General features: G+C 39.3%; 1 protein-coding gene across 1 annotated transcript in view; it reads right to left on the bottom strand.

Moving 5' to 3' along the window:
- Positions 1–379: 379 nt before the first annotated feature.
- LOC144684902 (uncharacterized) overlaps positions 380–15,031 on the bottom strand; it is a 34,988-nt gene continuing 20,336 nt past the window's right edge. Inside the window, exons 7-11 of the mRNA XM_078549303.1 lie at positions 10,717–11,028; positions 9,265–9,591; positions 5,675–5,992; positions 4,519–4,826; positions 380–1,884 (exon numbers count right to left, since the gene is read on the bottom strand). Coding sequence (XP_078405429.1) covers positions 4,519–4,826; positions 5,675–5,992; positions 9,265–9,591; positions 10,717–11,028 — 1,265 coding nt within the window. The 3' untranslated portion in view covers positions 380–1,884. The remainder of the gene's footprint in view (positions 1,885–4,518; positions 4,827–5,674; positions 5,993–9,264; positions 9,592–10,716; positions 11,029–15,031) is intronic.

Genomic DNA, 15,031 nt, shown 5'->3' with positions numbered 1-15,031 from the left:
TTGGGACGTACAGCCTACATACCTAGCATCACACTGGCACTGCACTTCATATACCACATTACTCATTTGTGTGATAGGCAGAATGTCTTTATGGCTTGAAGGCAGCATCCTGTTAGTGGCAAATACCACTCATGTTGCTACTGCATAGTGGCAGCGTGAAACAGCCAGCTTCACCTGTTGCTCAACTTTTTGAGACACCTCATCCTTCCAGGGTAATCCGAGGTTGACTGGGTCCTTGACTGAGTACAAACTTTTCAATATAAAGCATCACAATTATAAAATAGTAAAGATAAAGGGGTTTCCTCATACTTTGAGTACAATTGTATATAAAATGCCATTTCTTCGGCTGTCTAAAAATGTACTTACCAATAATTAAACATTTGTTTTCAAACATTGTTATTTATTGTTAACATGATAAAAAATGAATTACTTTCATTTCAAAAAATAAACTTCTTTGGCCGTTAAAAAAATAATCGGGATTCTAGGAAAACTTACTCAAGAAGGGAAAATCATGGATCTAGGTTGATTAAAAATGCCTGCATGTTTTCAACAGTTCATTAGTATTCAGGAGCACTTTCAAAGCAGTTTTATGGTTAATTTAGTTCAGATCCTCTTGGCCATAAATCAGATTAGAACAACTTGGCTATCTCACATCACAGTCATAATTCAGGGCATATATCACATACCTTGATCAGCCTGAATGGCCCATTTGTGTTGTGACATTCTATAATGTGGTCAATTTACAGAGCGCGCCTTCCAAACAGCCTGGAGCCTCCAGCTCTGATGTCTATCCACCCTGCTGCTGGGAGGCTGCCATGGTGTTACAGATGGCCTCTTGACACAATGGGGTGGGGAAAGTGCCCTTAATTAAACCCTCAAAGGGCTAACTCATTACCAACCAATGTTGGGCCGACATACAGGAGTCATCACCTCTTCCAAAATCGCTGGGAGTTGGAAAATGCCAGCATGCCTCTCAGGCACATGCCTCGCCTGCTTCTAGTCTCGACAACTCAATCAAACGAAAACTCAGCCCCTCTATGGTCAAACCTTTCACAATTTTAAATGCCTTTATTGGGTCATCCCTCAGCCTTCTCTTTCCAGGAGATAAGAGACCCAGCCTGTACACCCTTTCCTCAATAAAAGTAGGCAACTTAAGAATGCAAGTTGCATTTGGTGCCAGAACTATTGAATGCAGGTAAGGCAAACAAAGGCACTGAACATTTCAGAGTCTGGATAACAGAGGTTTCTGAAACGGTTGTTTAACATTAACATTAGAACATCATTCTCAGTCCTGAAGCAATCTGAGTTCTTGAGTTGCAAGCATTAATTCCATAACAGAAAATGTTCCAGGATTAAATACATTCATGGAAATTTCTGGGTTTATCTGCTTAAGAAGAAATAACCGACCAAGTCACACTTCCTTAAAAAGTTGTGGGTTAGGCTAGTCAGGCCACATTTAACATCAATTCCTATTTTGGTCAGCTTGCCAGGCCACTTCAGAAGGCACTAAATGCACCAAAGCAATACTAGGTGATTAGAGAGACCAAAGATCTTCTGAGACCTGAAGTCGTTAGTATGTTACTAGAAATAAGTCATCTGTTGTGGGATTGCAGTCACACATAGGCAAGGCTGGTTCCCTCAAAGTCCAGCAGCCTCTATAGTCATGTTTCTTCTGGTGCGAGACACAAATTATTGGTTTTGTTAAATTCAATTTCATAGTTTGCATTATGACATTTACAGAATCCCTGTTGAACTGGGTTTCATGGGTGCTCTAAGGTACTTTAATAAAAGTGGACATTCTTAATATGCACACCTCAATGCAAATGCAAGCAGTTCATTTCACTACAGAGTGTGTCTTTCTCTTGTTTATGTAGGATAGAGAATCTGGAAAAATAAAATTGATTTGGGTTAGTATTTTACATAGATATAAAACACATTGGAGTAACTTTTCAACTTTCACGAATAGTAAAAAAAATAGGATTCAATATTGCAATAATCAAACTGCAAAAATATATGAAATTTTTGGAGGCAAGAGATTGTCCACAACATTAATCCAGAAGTTTGGATTATAATGAAGTAATGATCTGTCACATATTAGAAACCATTTATTTTCTTGTTCCATATTCCCTTATCAACTGTTTAGCTTTGTTGGAGTTATATCCAAATACAAAGTAGCATATAAACTATAATTTGAACTCAATGTTCAAAAATTTAAAATATTTAAGAAAACAAAATCATTGTATTCATGTTCCTATTGTGTTTACCAAACCCCACTAGTTCCTGATGGTACGCTGCTTCAGTTATAATAACTGCAGCAATAGCAGTCATATAAATGGAGTTAGAATATAGATCAACCATAATCTTATTAAATTGCAGACAGGCTCAAGGGATTGGATGGTCTGCTCTTGTTCCAATCAGTACAGCTAAGAAAAAGTTTTAAATCCACATTCTGGGGATAGAATTCTTTCCCTGGTTCAAGTTCATTTGTTTACAAGGATTTGAAAATTAAGTTACCACCATCAGTACAGTTTTCTTCATTCTCTGTACCCAAGTTCAACACCAGGTGCCAATATATTAGACCAGACAGAGACTTTGTAAGTTTGAATTAGGGGAAAACTTATTTGCAATCTTCCTCATCTAGTTATCTATTTAATAGCAGGAAGGGGACATAAATCACAGGTACAGAGTGCCAGTAAGCCATCACAATGTTACAGAAAAACAGAAACACTTGGGGAGCAGCTCAATGTGCCTTTCTCATACATGAAGAAAATCAAAAATACCAATTTATGATTCTGTGTTGTTAATTTACAAGAGGGGATTGTCAGGATAATGGGCCAATTTATAGATGTATGTAGAATAAATGAATTAAGAATTGGAACATATTTTAGAATAATGAATACAATGCTTAAGTTTGAAAGAAAAAAACCTACCCTTAGCTAACCAACTGCTGTAGTTTACCTTATATACAATTTGTTTTTAGGGAATGGTGTCGGAGAGGGGAGAGGAAATACATTCCTACAAGGAGTTCTTATTTGGGTCAACAAAATTAGGTTTTGTATTTCATCCAATGTGTAAAACTTCTTGGCATCGGTCATTTCTCATATAATGTCTTAGAGAATCAAAACTGATTTAAAGAAAAAAACGTACATTTATATAGTGCCTTTCATTACCACCGGATGTTTCAAAGCGCTTTACAGCCAATTAAGTACATTTGAAGTGCAGTTAGGGTTGTAATGTAGAAGACATGGCAGCTAATTTGCATGAATTCCAACAGACAGTGACATCATAATGACCAGATTGTCTGTTTCTCGGTGATGTTGACGGAGGGATAAATATTGGCCAAGGCACCGGGGATAATTCCCTTGCTCTTCTTCGAAATAGTGCCATGGAATCTTTTATGTCCAACTGAGAGCACGGGTGTGGCCTTGATTTAGAGTCACATCCAAAAGACAGCAGCACTGACAGTGTAGCAATCCCTCAATAGGATGAATCTAAATTATTGTACTCAAGTCCTGGAGTGGGACTCAAACCCACAACCTTCTGACTCAGGTGAAAGACTGCTACCAACTAACTCATGACTGACAAAAGATTGGATGAAGAGACAGTCATTAGTTACTAAAGAATAGAAAATGCATTGCAAGAGTTGGTCGTCGAGCAGCTGCAATATATGGATTTATGTGTGACATGCTATTTCCTGGAGTGTTCCAAATACGCTGTTGCACTAATTGAAATTGCTTGACAAGAGCCCACTGAAGAGACCAAGCTTTCAGCGTATTCTTATTTACAAAATAAAACCATGCCTCAAAAGTGAGGATTTGTACGTCAGTAAAATAAAACTGGTTTAATGAACTGTTAATATCAAACCACATTCTCATAAGATTATGACAACTTAGCAACTCAATTTGAAAACATTCATGGAGCAGAGTTTTCACTGTTACAGTGAATGCATAGTTTATGACAAAATGGTAGTACTGACACCATTCCTTTTTAAGGCTTTTTTAAAATCCTCAGATTGTGCGTTTCCTAAAGAAAGTTAGTGCTATATTATTTGAGTTGGGCTTCAGAAGAATGCCAACGCAGCCCAGTGATGATTCTCCCTCAAAACTGCTTTATTTCTTATGAGAAACAACTGGCTTTCCCACTGCTGGCCAATATCAGCATCTTAGTGGAGGTGGACTAGAACAAAATTTTCCATAGAGTATGCGCTGTACCATAATTCTATCCTCAAACTGCAACTTTTATGCATTTAATGCCATGACGCACAAATAAAAAAGCTGCTGTATCTGTTAATCATATTACACTTTGTAATAGAGGAGCTTTTTTGATTGGATGAAGACCACAGTAACAAAAGTTTTAGTTTAAAAGCACTAAATAAACATAAGAATGTCTTAACGAGCTTCTAAGGTAAATAGAGTGCTGCCCTCCGCCTCCATTAGTTGGATTTATCATGTTCAATTGTTCAAAAATGGCTAGTATTAAAGGCAAATTATTAAAGCGCACTGAAATTGCAGAACATACCTAAATCTGCAGAATGTACATCTTCTCTATAATATCATTGGTTTTTGCGTGCCGAACTTCACAAGTGTACTCTGCTGTGCCTTCATTTGCGACAATAGACAACTTTGTCACTGTAGAGTAAAGTCCTTTGTGATCAATTTTGGGTGTTTCGACGCTTTGTTTATCCTTGTATTCTGTCCATCCCTTGCTCCAAATAACATGTACATCCATTGGGCAAAAATGCTCAACATTGCAAGTAAGAGTTGCTTTTTCACCATTTTTGGGGTGAGCAGGGCTACACTTGATTTCTGATACTTTGGGAGGCACAGCTGTGAAAAAATGCAGAAACAAAATGTAATTCTCAAAAATATCAACTACAATCAGACTCTTGAAAAAAACTTATTTTAATGGTCTCAAGGGTTCAAAAGCTTTTTCAGTGACTGCTCAAGTTGAATATTTATTTTAAGTTCCAAAAAGTGGTGTATTATGTTTACAATCTACTTGTACAAACAAATGATGCTATTAGGGATATCCTGCCCCTCCTTAGGCTGCACTGGTACAGACTTCGTCAATGGAATCGAATTCTAATGGAATCTAATGGAAGCTAATTGCCCACTATTCTCACTTTAAAAATTGATTAAAAAGTTGACTTGCTCAGTCAGGAGTAACTGAGTTTTTAACAGCCCTGAAAAATTTATTTTGACAAGTGTGGAGTCTCATTCCCTCAGAAGAAATACAAAAGTTTAAAATATTTTTATCCTGTTTTTCTGTTTTGCACATTTTATGTATTTCCATTAATCCCATACCTTAATTTTGCTTCCTGTACGCTTTTAATGTGAATTATTTTTCCTTTTGATTTTACTTCCTGGTTTGCTATGTGTGTGTCAGTGAGGATTCTTCAATCTGATTAGTTGGATAGTCTCCGTGCTATTTGGCCTGCTCACAGATTCCCTGCAGATAGAGCCCATTTCAAACGATGTTGGAAGAAAGGAAATCTCTACTGACAAACCCACTAAAAGTTTGAGAGAAACTATATGCAAGGTGAACAGCAAAAACTGTTCCTTTGTCATTTTACAAAACAAGGTGATTATCTTCAATGGTGTATCATATGTATATTTTAACATCAATTATCAATACTAGCTTTTCAAAACATATATAAAGCAGAAGATACACTCACCTTTGAGAGGCAGTTGAATAAGTCTTTTGAATACAGGTCTATCAGTTTTTGAATTGTCTTTGTACTGAAAGTGTAACTCTCTTTCAAAGTCTTCTGCAGTCACTGTAAATTTCAGACAACTGTTTATCGTGTAAGTGTTTTCATTGGTAAGCATGGGTTCTGAATTTGTGATTCCATGTTTCATGTGCTCAGATGCTTTATACCATTCAACTGTAATATTTTTATGGGAAATTCCATACACTGAAGTCGACACAGATAAATTCTCGCCATACAAAGGGTTCGCTGGCTCCATTCTGAACTCTGAAAATTTGGGTGAGCCTATAAACATATAGAAAATAATATATTTAATTGATACAAAAAGCCAAACTAAGCCACATCCTATCTGCCAAGACAACTTTTTAATTCAATTTTTTGGATATGAGTTTTGCTGACAAGGCTGCCATTTGTTACTCACCTCAAAGTGGTGATAAGCTGTAGCATAAGTGTTGTCAGGTAGGGAATTTCAGGAATTTGGCCCAGCTGTAATTGGCATGATAATGAAGGATAACTGACTTGGACGGAAGCTTAGTGGCAATGGCATTCCATGCACCTGCTGCCCTCGTCCTTCTAGCTGGTGAAAATCATAGGTTTGGGAGGTTCAGCTCAAGAAGTCTTGGCAACTTGTTGCACTGCAATGTGTACCTAGTACATATTGCAGCCACAGCACACCTGAGGTAGACTGAGTGGATACTTATGCTAGACAGGGTATCAATCAGCCTATCTTATTTTAGTTGGAGTTGAGATTCTTCAGTGTTGCTGCAGTGCACTCAAAGAAATACATAGACATTATTCAATCACGCTCCAGACTTGTGCCTTGGAGGTGGTGGAGAGGATCTGGGGAGTCAGGTGAGCCACTTACCACAGAACGTCCAGCCTCTGACCTACTCTAGTGGCTGAGACATTTATGTGACTGGCCCAATAGAATTTCTGGCCATTAGTGACTCCAGGATATTGATGGTGGGGACTCAATGATGATGATGCCACTGAATATCAAGAGGATGTGGTTAGATTTTCCTTCATTAATATTGAAATGGGTGGATTGTCTTATGAGAAAAGGCTGGACAGGCTAGGCTTGAATCCACTGGAGGCGCTTGACAGGGTGGATGTGGAGAGGGGAATCTAGAGCTAGGGGCCAAAGTTTAAAAATGAGGGGTCGCCCATTTAAGAGAGACGAGGAAAAATGGCCCCTCTCAGACGGTTGAGAGACTTTGGAATTCTCTTCCACAAAAGGTGATTGAGGCAGAGCCTTTGAATATCTTTAAGGCAGAGGTAGATAGATTCTTGACAAACGAGGGGGTGAAAGGTTATTGGGGGTAAGCAAGAATGTGAGGTTGAGGTTAAGGTTAAAATTAGATCAGCCACGATCTTATTGAATGGCAGAGCAGGCTCAAGGGGCTGAGTGGCTTACACCTACACCTCGTATGTTTGTATGATCATATTGTTATGAAGGTGTGTTATATAAAATATTAATCTATAATGTCATCAGCTGGACATATATTACTTTATAATACGATCAGCTAGACATGGATTGAATTTTTTTGAAAAGGATACTATTTTTGATACGAAATCAGATACGGCAGCTACGATGTAGCATTAGTGAAGGACACAAGTTGCCTTCAGAGCCACAGAATCTACGGAGTTCTCAGAGGGGTCACATGATCTAGCTCTTGAGTGAAAATTTTTTATTGGATTTAGGATAGTCAGAGAGACTGCCACAGCGCCAATAGCCTTAGCCTGGTTGACTCTTAAATGCCTTCTGAAATGGCCTAGCAAGCCACTCAGTTGTAACAAACCGCTACGGTCACAAAAAAGGAATGAAACTGGATAGACCACCCAGCATTGACCTAGGCACTGGAAATGACAAAGGCAATCTCAACCTGTCAACCCTGCAAAGTCTTCCTTACTAACATCTGGGGGCTAATGCCGAAATTGGGAGAGCTGTCTCACAGACTAGTCAAGCAACAGTCTGACATAGTCACCCTCATGGAATCCTACCTTACAGATAATGTCCCAGACACCACCATCACCATCCTGGGTATGCCCTGTACACCATCTACAAGGCACAAGTCAGGAGCATGATGGAATACTCCCCACTTGCCTGGATGAGTGCAGCTCCCACAAGACTCAAGAAGTTTGACACTGTCCAGGACAAAGCAGTCTGCTTGATTGGCAACACATCCACAAACATTCACTGCCTCCACCAATGATGCACAGTAGCAGCAGTGTGTACCATCTACAAGATGCACTACAGGAATTCACCAAGGTTCCTTCAACAGCACCTTCTAAACCCATGACCACTACCATCTAGAAGGACAAGGGCAGCAGATAGATGGGAACATCATCACCTGGAAGTTCCCCTCCAAGCCACCTCACCATCCTGACTTGGAAATATATTGCCATTCCTTCACTGTCGCTGGGTCAAAACCATGGAACTCCTTTCCTAACAGCACTGTGGGTGTACCTACATCACCTGGACTGCAGCAGTTCAGGAAGGGAGCTCACCAGCACCTTCTCAAGGGCAACGAGGGATGGGCAATAAATGCTGGCCCTGCCAACAAAGCCCACATCTCGTGAATGAATAAAAACTCTTTCTTCTGAAACCACTCTCATCAAAGCTGAGCTGTTTGTGATTTGAAAAACCCATCAGAAGGCCTCATTGCTGCAAGCTAAGAGGTCTTAAAGGAGAATTCAAAATCAACCAGCCATGATTACAGGCGGCTGCTCCACTGTGGAAAGGAACCCTTCAGCTGTAAACAACCCTCTGGACCATCCACAAACAATTTTTTTTTAAACTTTACTTGTTACTTGGCCAAGTTATTTTCTTTAGATCTGATTCTTTACAGAGTTTTATCTCTTTTTGTACACACTTGGGTGGGATTGTGTGTGTGTTGTTTTTGCATTGGTGTGTAGTTGAACATATTTGTACGTTTTAAACCTTTTGTTAATTTCTGCATCTTTACCCGAGCGAATTTTAGCAATAAAACTAACTTTTTACTTGTTAATTTAAGGGACCAGGCTGGCTTATTTCTTGCACCGAGCTATACACAGTTAAATATATATCGAATGGCAACATTATCTTCCTTTTAAATTCAAACTCATTATAACCAACTCAGGAATGGGATAAAGCGAGGAGTCAGTTCACCCCTGCTAATCTGGTCGGAACAACATTCAAAAGTTAAACATATCAATATGCAGTAAGCAGACCTTTCATTGCTGTACACATTTTCCTCAGCCTCCACAGGCCAAGGTGAAGCTGAAAATGGTACAAACGTTGACAAATTGTTGTACAATTTGGATAGTTTTCAATAATATCAATTAAGCGGCAAATGCCCATGGTAAATTGAGCTATCCTTATTCAGAACAAAGAAAATGGAAAGAAATATATAATTGCACAATTAAGATTTTTTAGCATTTCAAATACATTTCTATTAACCTTTCACAGAGCAAGCACAAGTCCTGCAATCAATTCAAGATAGCCTTTTGATAATGGTCTTTGAAAAGTTGCCAATATAACTCATTTCATCTTCTTCAAACAGAAAATTTTAACTCACCTTTAAGAAGTAGCTCGTAACATTGCTTAAAAGGTTTTGTTGAAGATTTTGAATGACAAATTTCAATTCTATACTCAGCCTGATGATCATCAGTACTTGGAGTCAAGGTTATTGTAGTGATTTTGCTGTGCAGATCATTTTCACACAATGATCTTTCCATAATTCTTCCCTGTTTTCCATCATTGTTCATTCTCACATCATTTCTGAACCATTCAATTTGAATATTCTCTGGATAAAAGTCACTTATTCTACAGGTTAAAGTCAATTCTTTCTCTAGTTCAGGGATGGCAGGATCGCAGGTAATTTCAGATACTTTAGGGAAAGATACTGAAATAAAAAGAAAAACATTAACAAAAGCTGAAGTACATCTTTCCAATTTTTGTTACGAATAGAAGTAGCAAAAATTGTGTAACAAACTATTTTGAATTTACTCAAGGTTTGTAATTGGAAAGCAGCAGACATTCCTACACTTATATAGCCCTACAGATGCAAACAAGTCTTAGTATTTTAGATTAATGTTATTCGCCATGCTAGTTTATCATTACAAAACTCCACCGAAATAGTTACTCAGTCCTACTTCCCAACTAACAATTACATTTTAGGAGATAATACAGATCAGGAAAATTGTAGCTTCAATTGAGAGTATAAGTTGAACTATCGTAAGATTGTCACCAGGATTTGGCACATTATCTGCATTTGCAAGCTTTTCAAAAACAGAGTAATTGTGTTTTATATAATTTCAAACACTGGGAATGTAGACAATGCAATCATTTTACTGCTGATACATTTCAATCCATAATTCCATGGCAAAGAAAAAAATGCCTTCCGGTGATAATACTTCATATAGAACTTAATATCTGGTCAAGCATTATTTCCTGAACACTGTTCATCTTTTTGAGAAATAAGGTATTTTAAGGCCCTTGCCATTTCACCAATACCAGATCTACTTTTAATATGCCTAGTAACAATGTAACCCAATTTTGTCCCTTTTCCCCTGCATTATTTTTAATTATAGCACTTCAATGTTTAAAATTTATAAAAATGTGGTCTGGGGAGCATAATGTGCCATCAATGCATGACTAACATTAAAATTTAATTTCATTTTGATGTCAGGGAGTTGATTTTAACATAGAGTAATATGGCTACCAGCATAACTTGTGTCTCAGCTGAAATCCCCTCTGAAAAACTGCTTTTAGTAGTGAAGTTCTCTTACAAACTTATTTGGAATACTTTGAGGTTCATTAAACCATTCTGTACCATTAGACCGCTTTCAAATTCCTGTAATACTATTTTGCACACAGACAACTAAATTAAAGCATCCTGCTGAAAGGTGGGCAATGACATCATTAATTTCACTGAATAAATTTTACGAAATTAGAATGCAATATATTTATAAATAAAAATCCCAATTTTTATATTGCAGAAATGCTTTTAAACTAAGAATAAACATACCTAAATTTTCAGGAATATATTCTGCAAACCTTGGATACATAAGACTCTCATGTTGAACCTGGCATTTATATTTACTCTGTAGATCTGATACCATTGGTGTAAATATGCATGAACTGGTAAGTTCATACAACTCATTTTCGGAATTTTGAACTATTTCAGGTGTTTCTGCATCCATAATGATGTCTTCATTTTTCAACCATTGAACAGTAATATTTTTAGGATAAAATGAATGCACTTTGCAGGTCAGAATCAATTCTTTTCCAATTACAGGGTTCACTGGTTCACTGAAGATGGCATTAAGAGAAGGAAAAGCTGTAAAATATAGAACAGTAGAACATTAGTACATACATACATTTACATACATATCTCTTTTATATTTGTGATAAACACTCTCATTTTCAATAATGACCAGAACACCACCTTTCTGCTTTAAAGTCAAATAGTAGGATCTTTAACATCCGCCTCAAGAGGAATACGGGGCCTCAATTTAACATCCTATTCAAAGGATGATGCCCCTGCAGTGCAGCACTCATTCTTTATCGTACTGAAGAGTCAGCCTGGAATGGGGTTTGAATATACAACATTCAACTACCAGCTAAGCCAAAATGTTGGAACAGGAAATGGTAAATTTAGATAAAATATGTAACAGTGACAGCATGCATAGAAAAAGGATTCAAATGTCATGACTGTTACAAGTATCTTTAGGCAATTCACAATCTGGGATTCACCTGTTGTGGGGGGGCTGGGGGGTGGGGGGGCAGTGATGTGAGGAAGGAGACAATTAGCTATAAATCACAATAGAAAAGGAAAGAAAAAAGTTCCCAAAATGCTTTACGGCCAATTACTGTAACGTAGGAAACACGTAGCAACCGATTTGTGCACAGCAAGTTTGCACAAGTATCAATGCGATAATGACCTGACAGTGTGTTTTTTGTGATGTCAGTAGAATAAATTACAACAAAATGAAAAAGAAGAGATGGCATATTGGAATTAAAAGTAGAAGACGCTAGAAATAAACAGCAGGTCCATTAGCATCTGTAAAAAGAGAAGATTTTATTTTAGGTATGGACTCAAGATGAAGGGAGCAGGTACTTCAATAGCGCCATTTTTCCACTAATTGTGTGTCAGGAACATTTAGCATTCTAAGTTAAGGTGTAGAATCAACTCGATGCAGGATACCCTGATAAGGAAGTCAGCTCCAGGTGAATGAGCTTTTTCTTCACAACAACTTTCCATTTTCTCACTATTACTATTCTTGTACGACAAGGCCAGCTTATGATGGGATGTCTAGTTTTACTATTATCCATTCGAAGGCTTCTGAGTGAAGAAATAAGGTGCCTCCTGCAACATATATTAGCAAAAAGGTTGATGCGATATGTTACATGGTCAGGGACTGATGGTCACAATCGCACCTGGGTTGTCCCTCATCGAGCACACACTGCGGATTGGGTTGTGTGCCATCCACTGTTGTTGAGGGACATCAAAGCCAGTGACCCCTGCTGTTGGTTCAGAGATAAGATGTTGGTTCTTTATGTTGCATGCATCCACGATTCTGTCCATCTGGGTAGTACATGAATATTAGCTGCAGTATCACAGGAAGATCAGCGCGATTTTAAGGGCTTTCTTTGTGGTTTCTCCAGCACTTATGAATGAGAGGCAGGGTAATGTGGGCAGCACATTGTAATGGAAGGGGTCATCAACAGTGCTATCAAGCAGTACTTGCTTAGCAATAACCTGCTCACTTATGCCCAGTTTGGGTTTTGCCAGGGCCACTCAGGTCCTGGCCTCATTACAGCCTTGGTTCAAACATGGACAAAAGAGTTGAACTCCCGAGGTGAGGAGAGAGTGATTGCCCTTGGCATCAAGGCTGCATCTGATCCAATATGGCATCGTGGGGCCTTAGCAAAACAGCAGTCAATGGGAATCAGGGGGAAAACACTCCGCTTGTTGGAGTCATACCTAGCACAAAGGAAAATGGTTGTGGGAGGTCAGTCATCTTAGCTCCAGGACATCACTGCAGGAGTTCCTCAGGGTGGTGTCCTTGGCCCAACCAACTTCAGCTGCTTCATCAATGATCTCCCATTATAAGGTTAGAAGTAGGGATATTCGCTGATGATAGCACAATATTCAGCGACTCCTCAGATACTGAAGCAGTCCATGTCCAAATGCAGCAAGACCTGGACAACATCCAGGCTTGGGCTGACAAGTGGCAAGTAACATTCGCGCCACAGAAGTGTCAGGCAATGACCATCTCCAACAAGAGAGAATCTAACCATCACCCCTTGACGTTCAGTAGCATTACCATCACTCAATCCCCCACTATCAACATCCTGGGGGGTTACCATTGGCCAGAAACTGAACTCACTAGCCATATAAATACTGTGGCTACAAGAGCAGGTCAGAGACTAGGAATCGTGCGATGTGTAACTCACTTCCTGACTCCCCAAAGTCTGTCCACCCATCTACAAGGCACAAGTCAGGAGCGTGATGGAATACTCCCTACTTGCCTGGATGAGTGCAACTCTAACAACACTCAAGAAACTTGACACCATCCAGGACAAAGCAGCCTGCTTGATTGGCAACACATCCACAAACATTTACTCCCTCCACCACTGATGCACAGTGACAGCAGTGTGTACCATCTACAAGATGCACTGCAGGAATTCACCAAGGCGCCATAGGCAGCACCTTCCAAACCCACGGCCACTACCATCTAGAAGGACAAGTGCAGCAGATAGATGGGAACACCACCACCTGGAAGTTCCCCTCCAAGTCACTCACCATCCTGACTTGGAAACATATCGCCGTTCCTTCACTGTTGCTGGGTCAAAATCCTGGAACTCCATTCCTAACAGCACTGTTGGTGTACCTACACCACATGGACTGCAGCAGTTCAAGAAGGCAGCTCACCACCATCTTCTCAAGGGCAACTAGGGATGTGCAATAAATGCTGGCCCAGCCAGCAAAGCCAACATCCCATGAATTAATTTTTTTAAAAAAGCACCAGGTGCCAGTTAGAGTGAAATTAAGTGTCCCTGGCACATCCAAGATCATCGTCTGCAACTGCAGGACCATCTATCACATCTATAGAGCAACATGGCCTGCACCAAATTCCTGATGTTCATCTATGCCAATGATAGTGCACTGCTGGTGCAGCCGTCAGCACTAAAAGAAACAAGTAGGATGCTCACAAGAGACCTGGACACGCTGGAATGCCACTTCTGAACCTAGCATCTCCATCCCAATTCAGAGAACAGTTGTGTCAGGCAAAGGTGACCTACTTATGACCTCCACCTAAAATACTTGGGTTTCACCCTGTACAAAACTCTTACTTACCAGCTTCATCTCATCAACATCATCCATTTAATAAAAATGTGGGTGCATCTGGTCTAGAGACTCTCTGGAACATCATGGGAAAGCATAAGCTGAACGCTTCACACCACAACAATAAGTTTAGTCTGTTTCCTTAGATAATGTATAAATGTTCCCAAGACTGATTCCTGGGATGTCAGGATCATCTTACGAGGAAAGGTTGGGCCAATTAGGCCTGTATTCACTGGAGTTTAGAAGAATGAGAGGGGATCTCAATGAAACATATAAAATTCTGACAGGGCTGGACAGACTGGATGCAGGGATGATGTGTCCTCTGGCTGGAGGGTCTAGAACAAGGGGTCACAGTCTTAGGATAGGGGGTAGGCCATTAAGGACAAAGATGAGGAGAAACTTCTTCACTCAGCAGGTGGTGAACCTGTGGAATTCTTTACCACAGAAAGCTGTGGAGGCCAAGTCACTGAACATATTTAAGAAAGAAATAGATTTCTAGACTCTAAAGGCATCAAGGGGTATGGGGAGAGAGCGGGAGTATGGCATTGAGAAAGATGATCAGCCATGATCACATTGAATGGTGGAGCAGGCTCAAAGGGCCAAAGGACCTACTCCTGCCCCTATTTTCTAAAGTACTCTAGACGTTATATTCACAAGCGTAATTCTTTATGGAATTTAGATCATTGTGTTTAATAAACTTCGATTTACAGAAATTTATGGAAGATATAGGCAATCTGAAGAGCTGGAATAGGGTGGTGCCATGACTTTGCATATTATTCTTTCGCCTCTGGTACCTGGATTTAAAAATACGTTCAAAGAAAATAGGATGAAAACAGGCCTATAAGAATCCTACATGAGCAAAGTTGGAGTCAGCTCAACATTATACTTAATGGTCTGGGGTTCAAGGAATAAAACAGACTGTAAATTGAATAATTCCACCCAGAAAGGCCACAGGGATAACTAATTTAAGAAATTATCAAATTTGCAATAG

The sequence above is a fragment of the Cetorhinus maximus genome, chromosome 9 (genome assembly GCF_964194155.1).
Source record: "Cetorhinus maximus chromosome 9, sCetMax3.hap1.1, whole genome shotgun sequence".
In the NCBI taxonomy this organism is placed as follows: Eukaryota; Metazoa; Chordata; class Chondrichthyes; order Lamniformes; family Cetorhinidae; genus Cetorhinus; species Cetorhinus maximus.
This window is presented reverse-complemented; position numbering and strand designations above follow the sequence as displayed.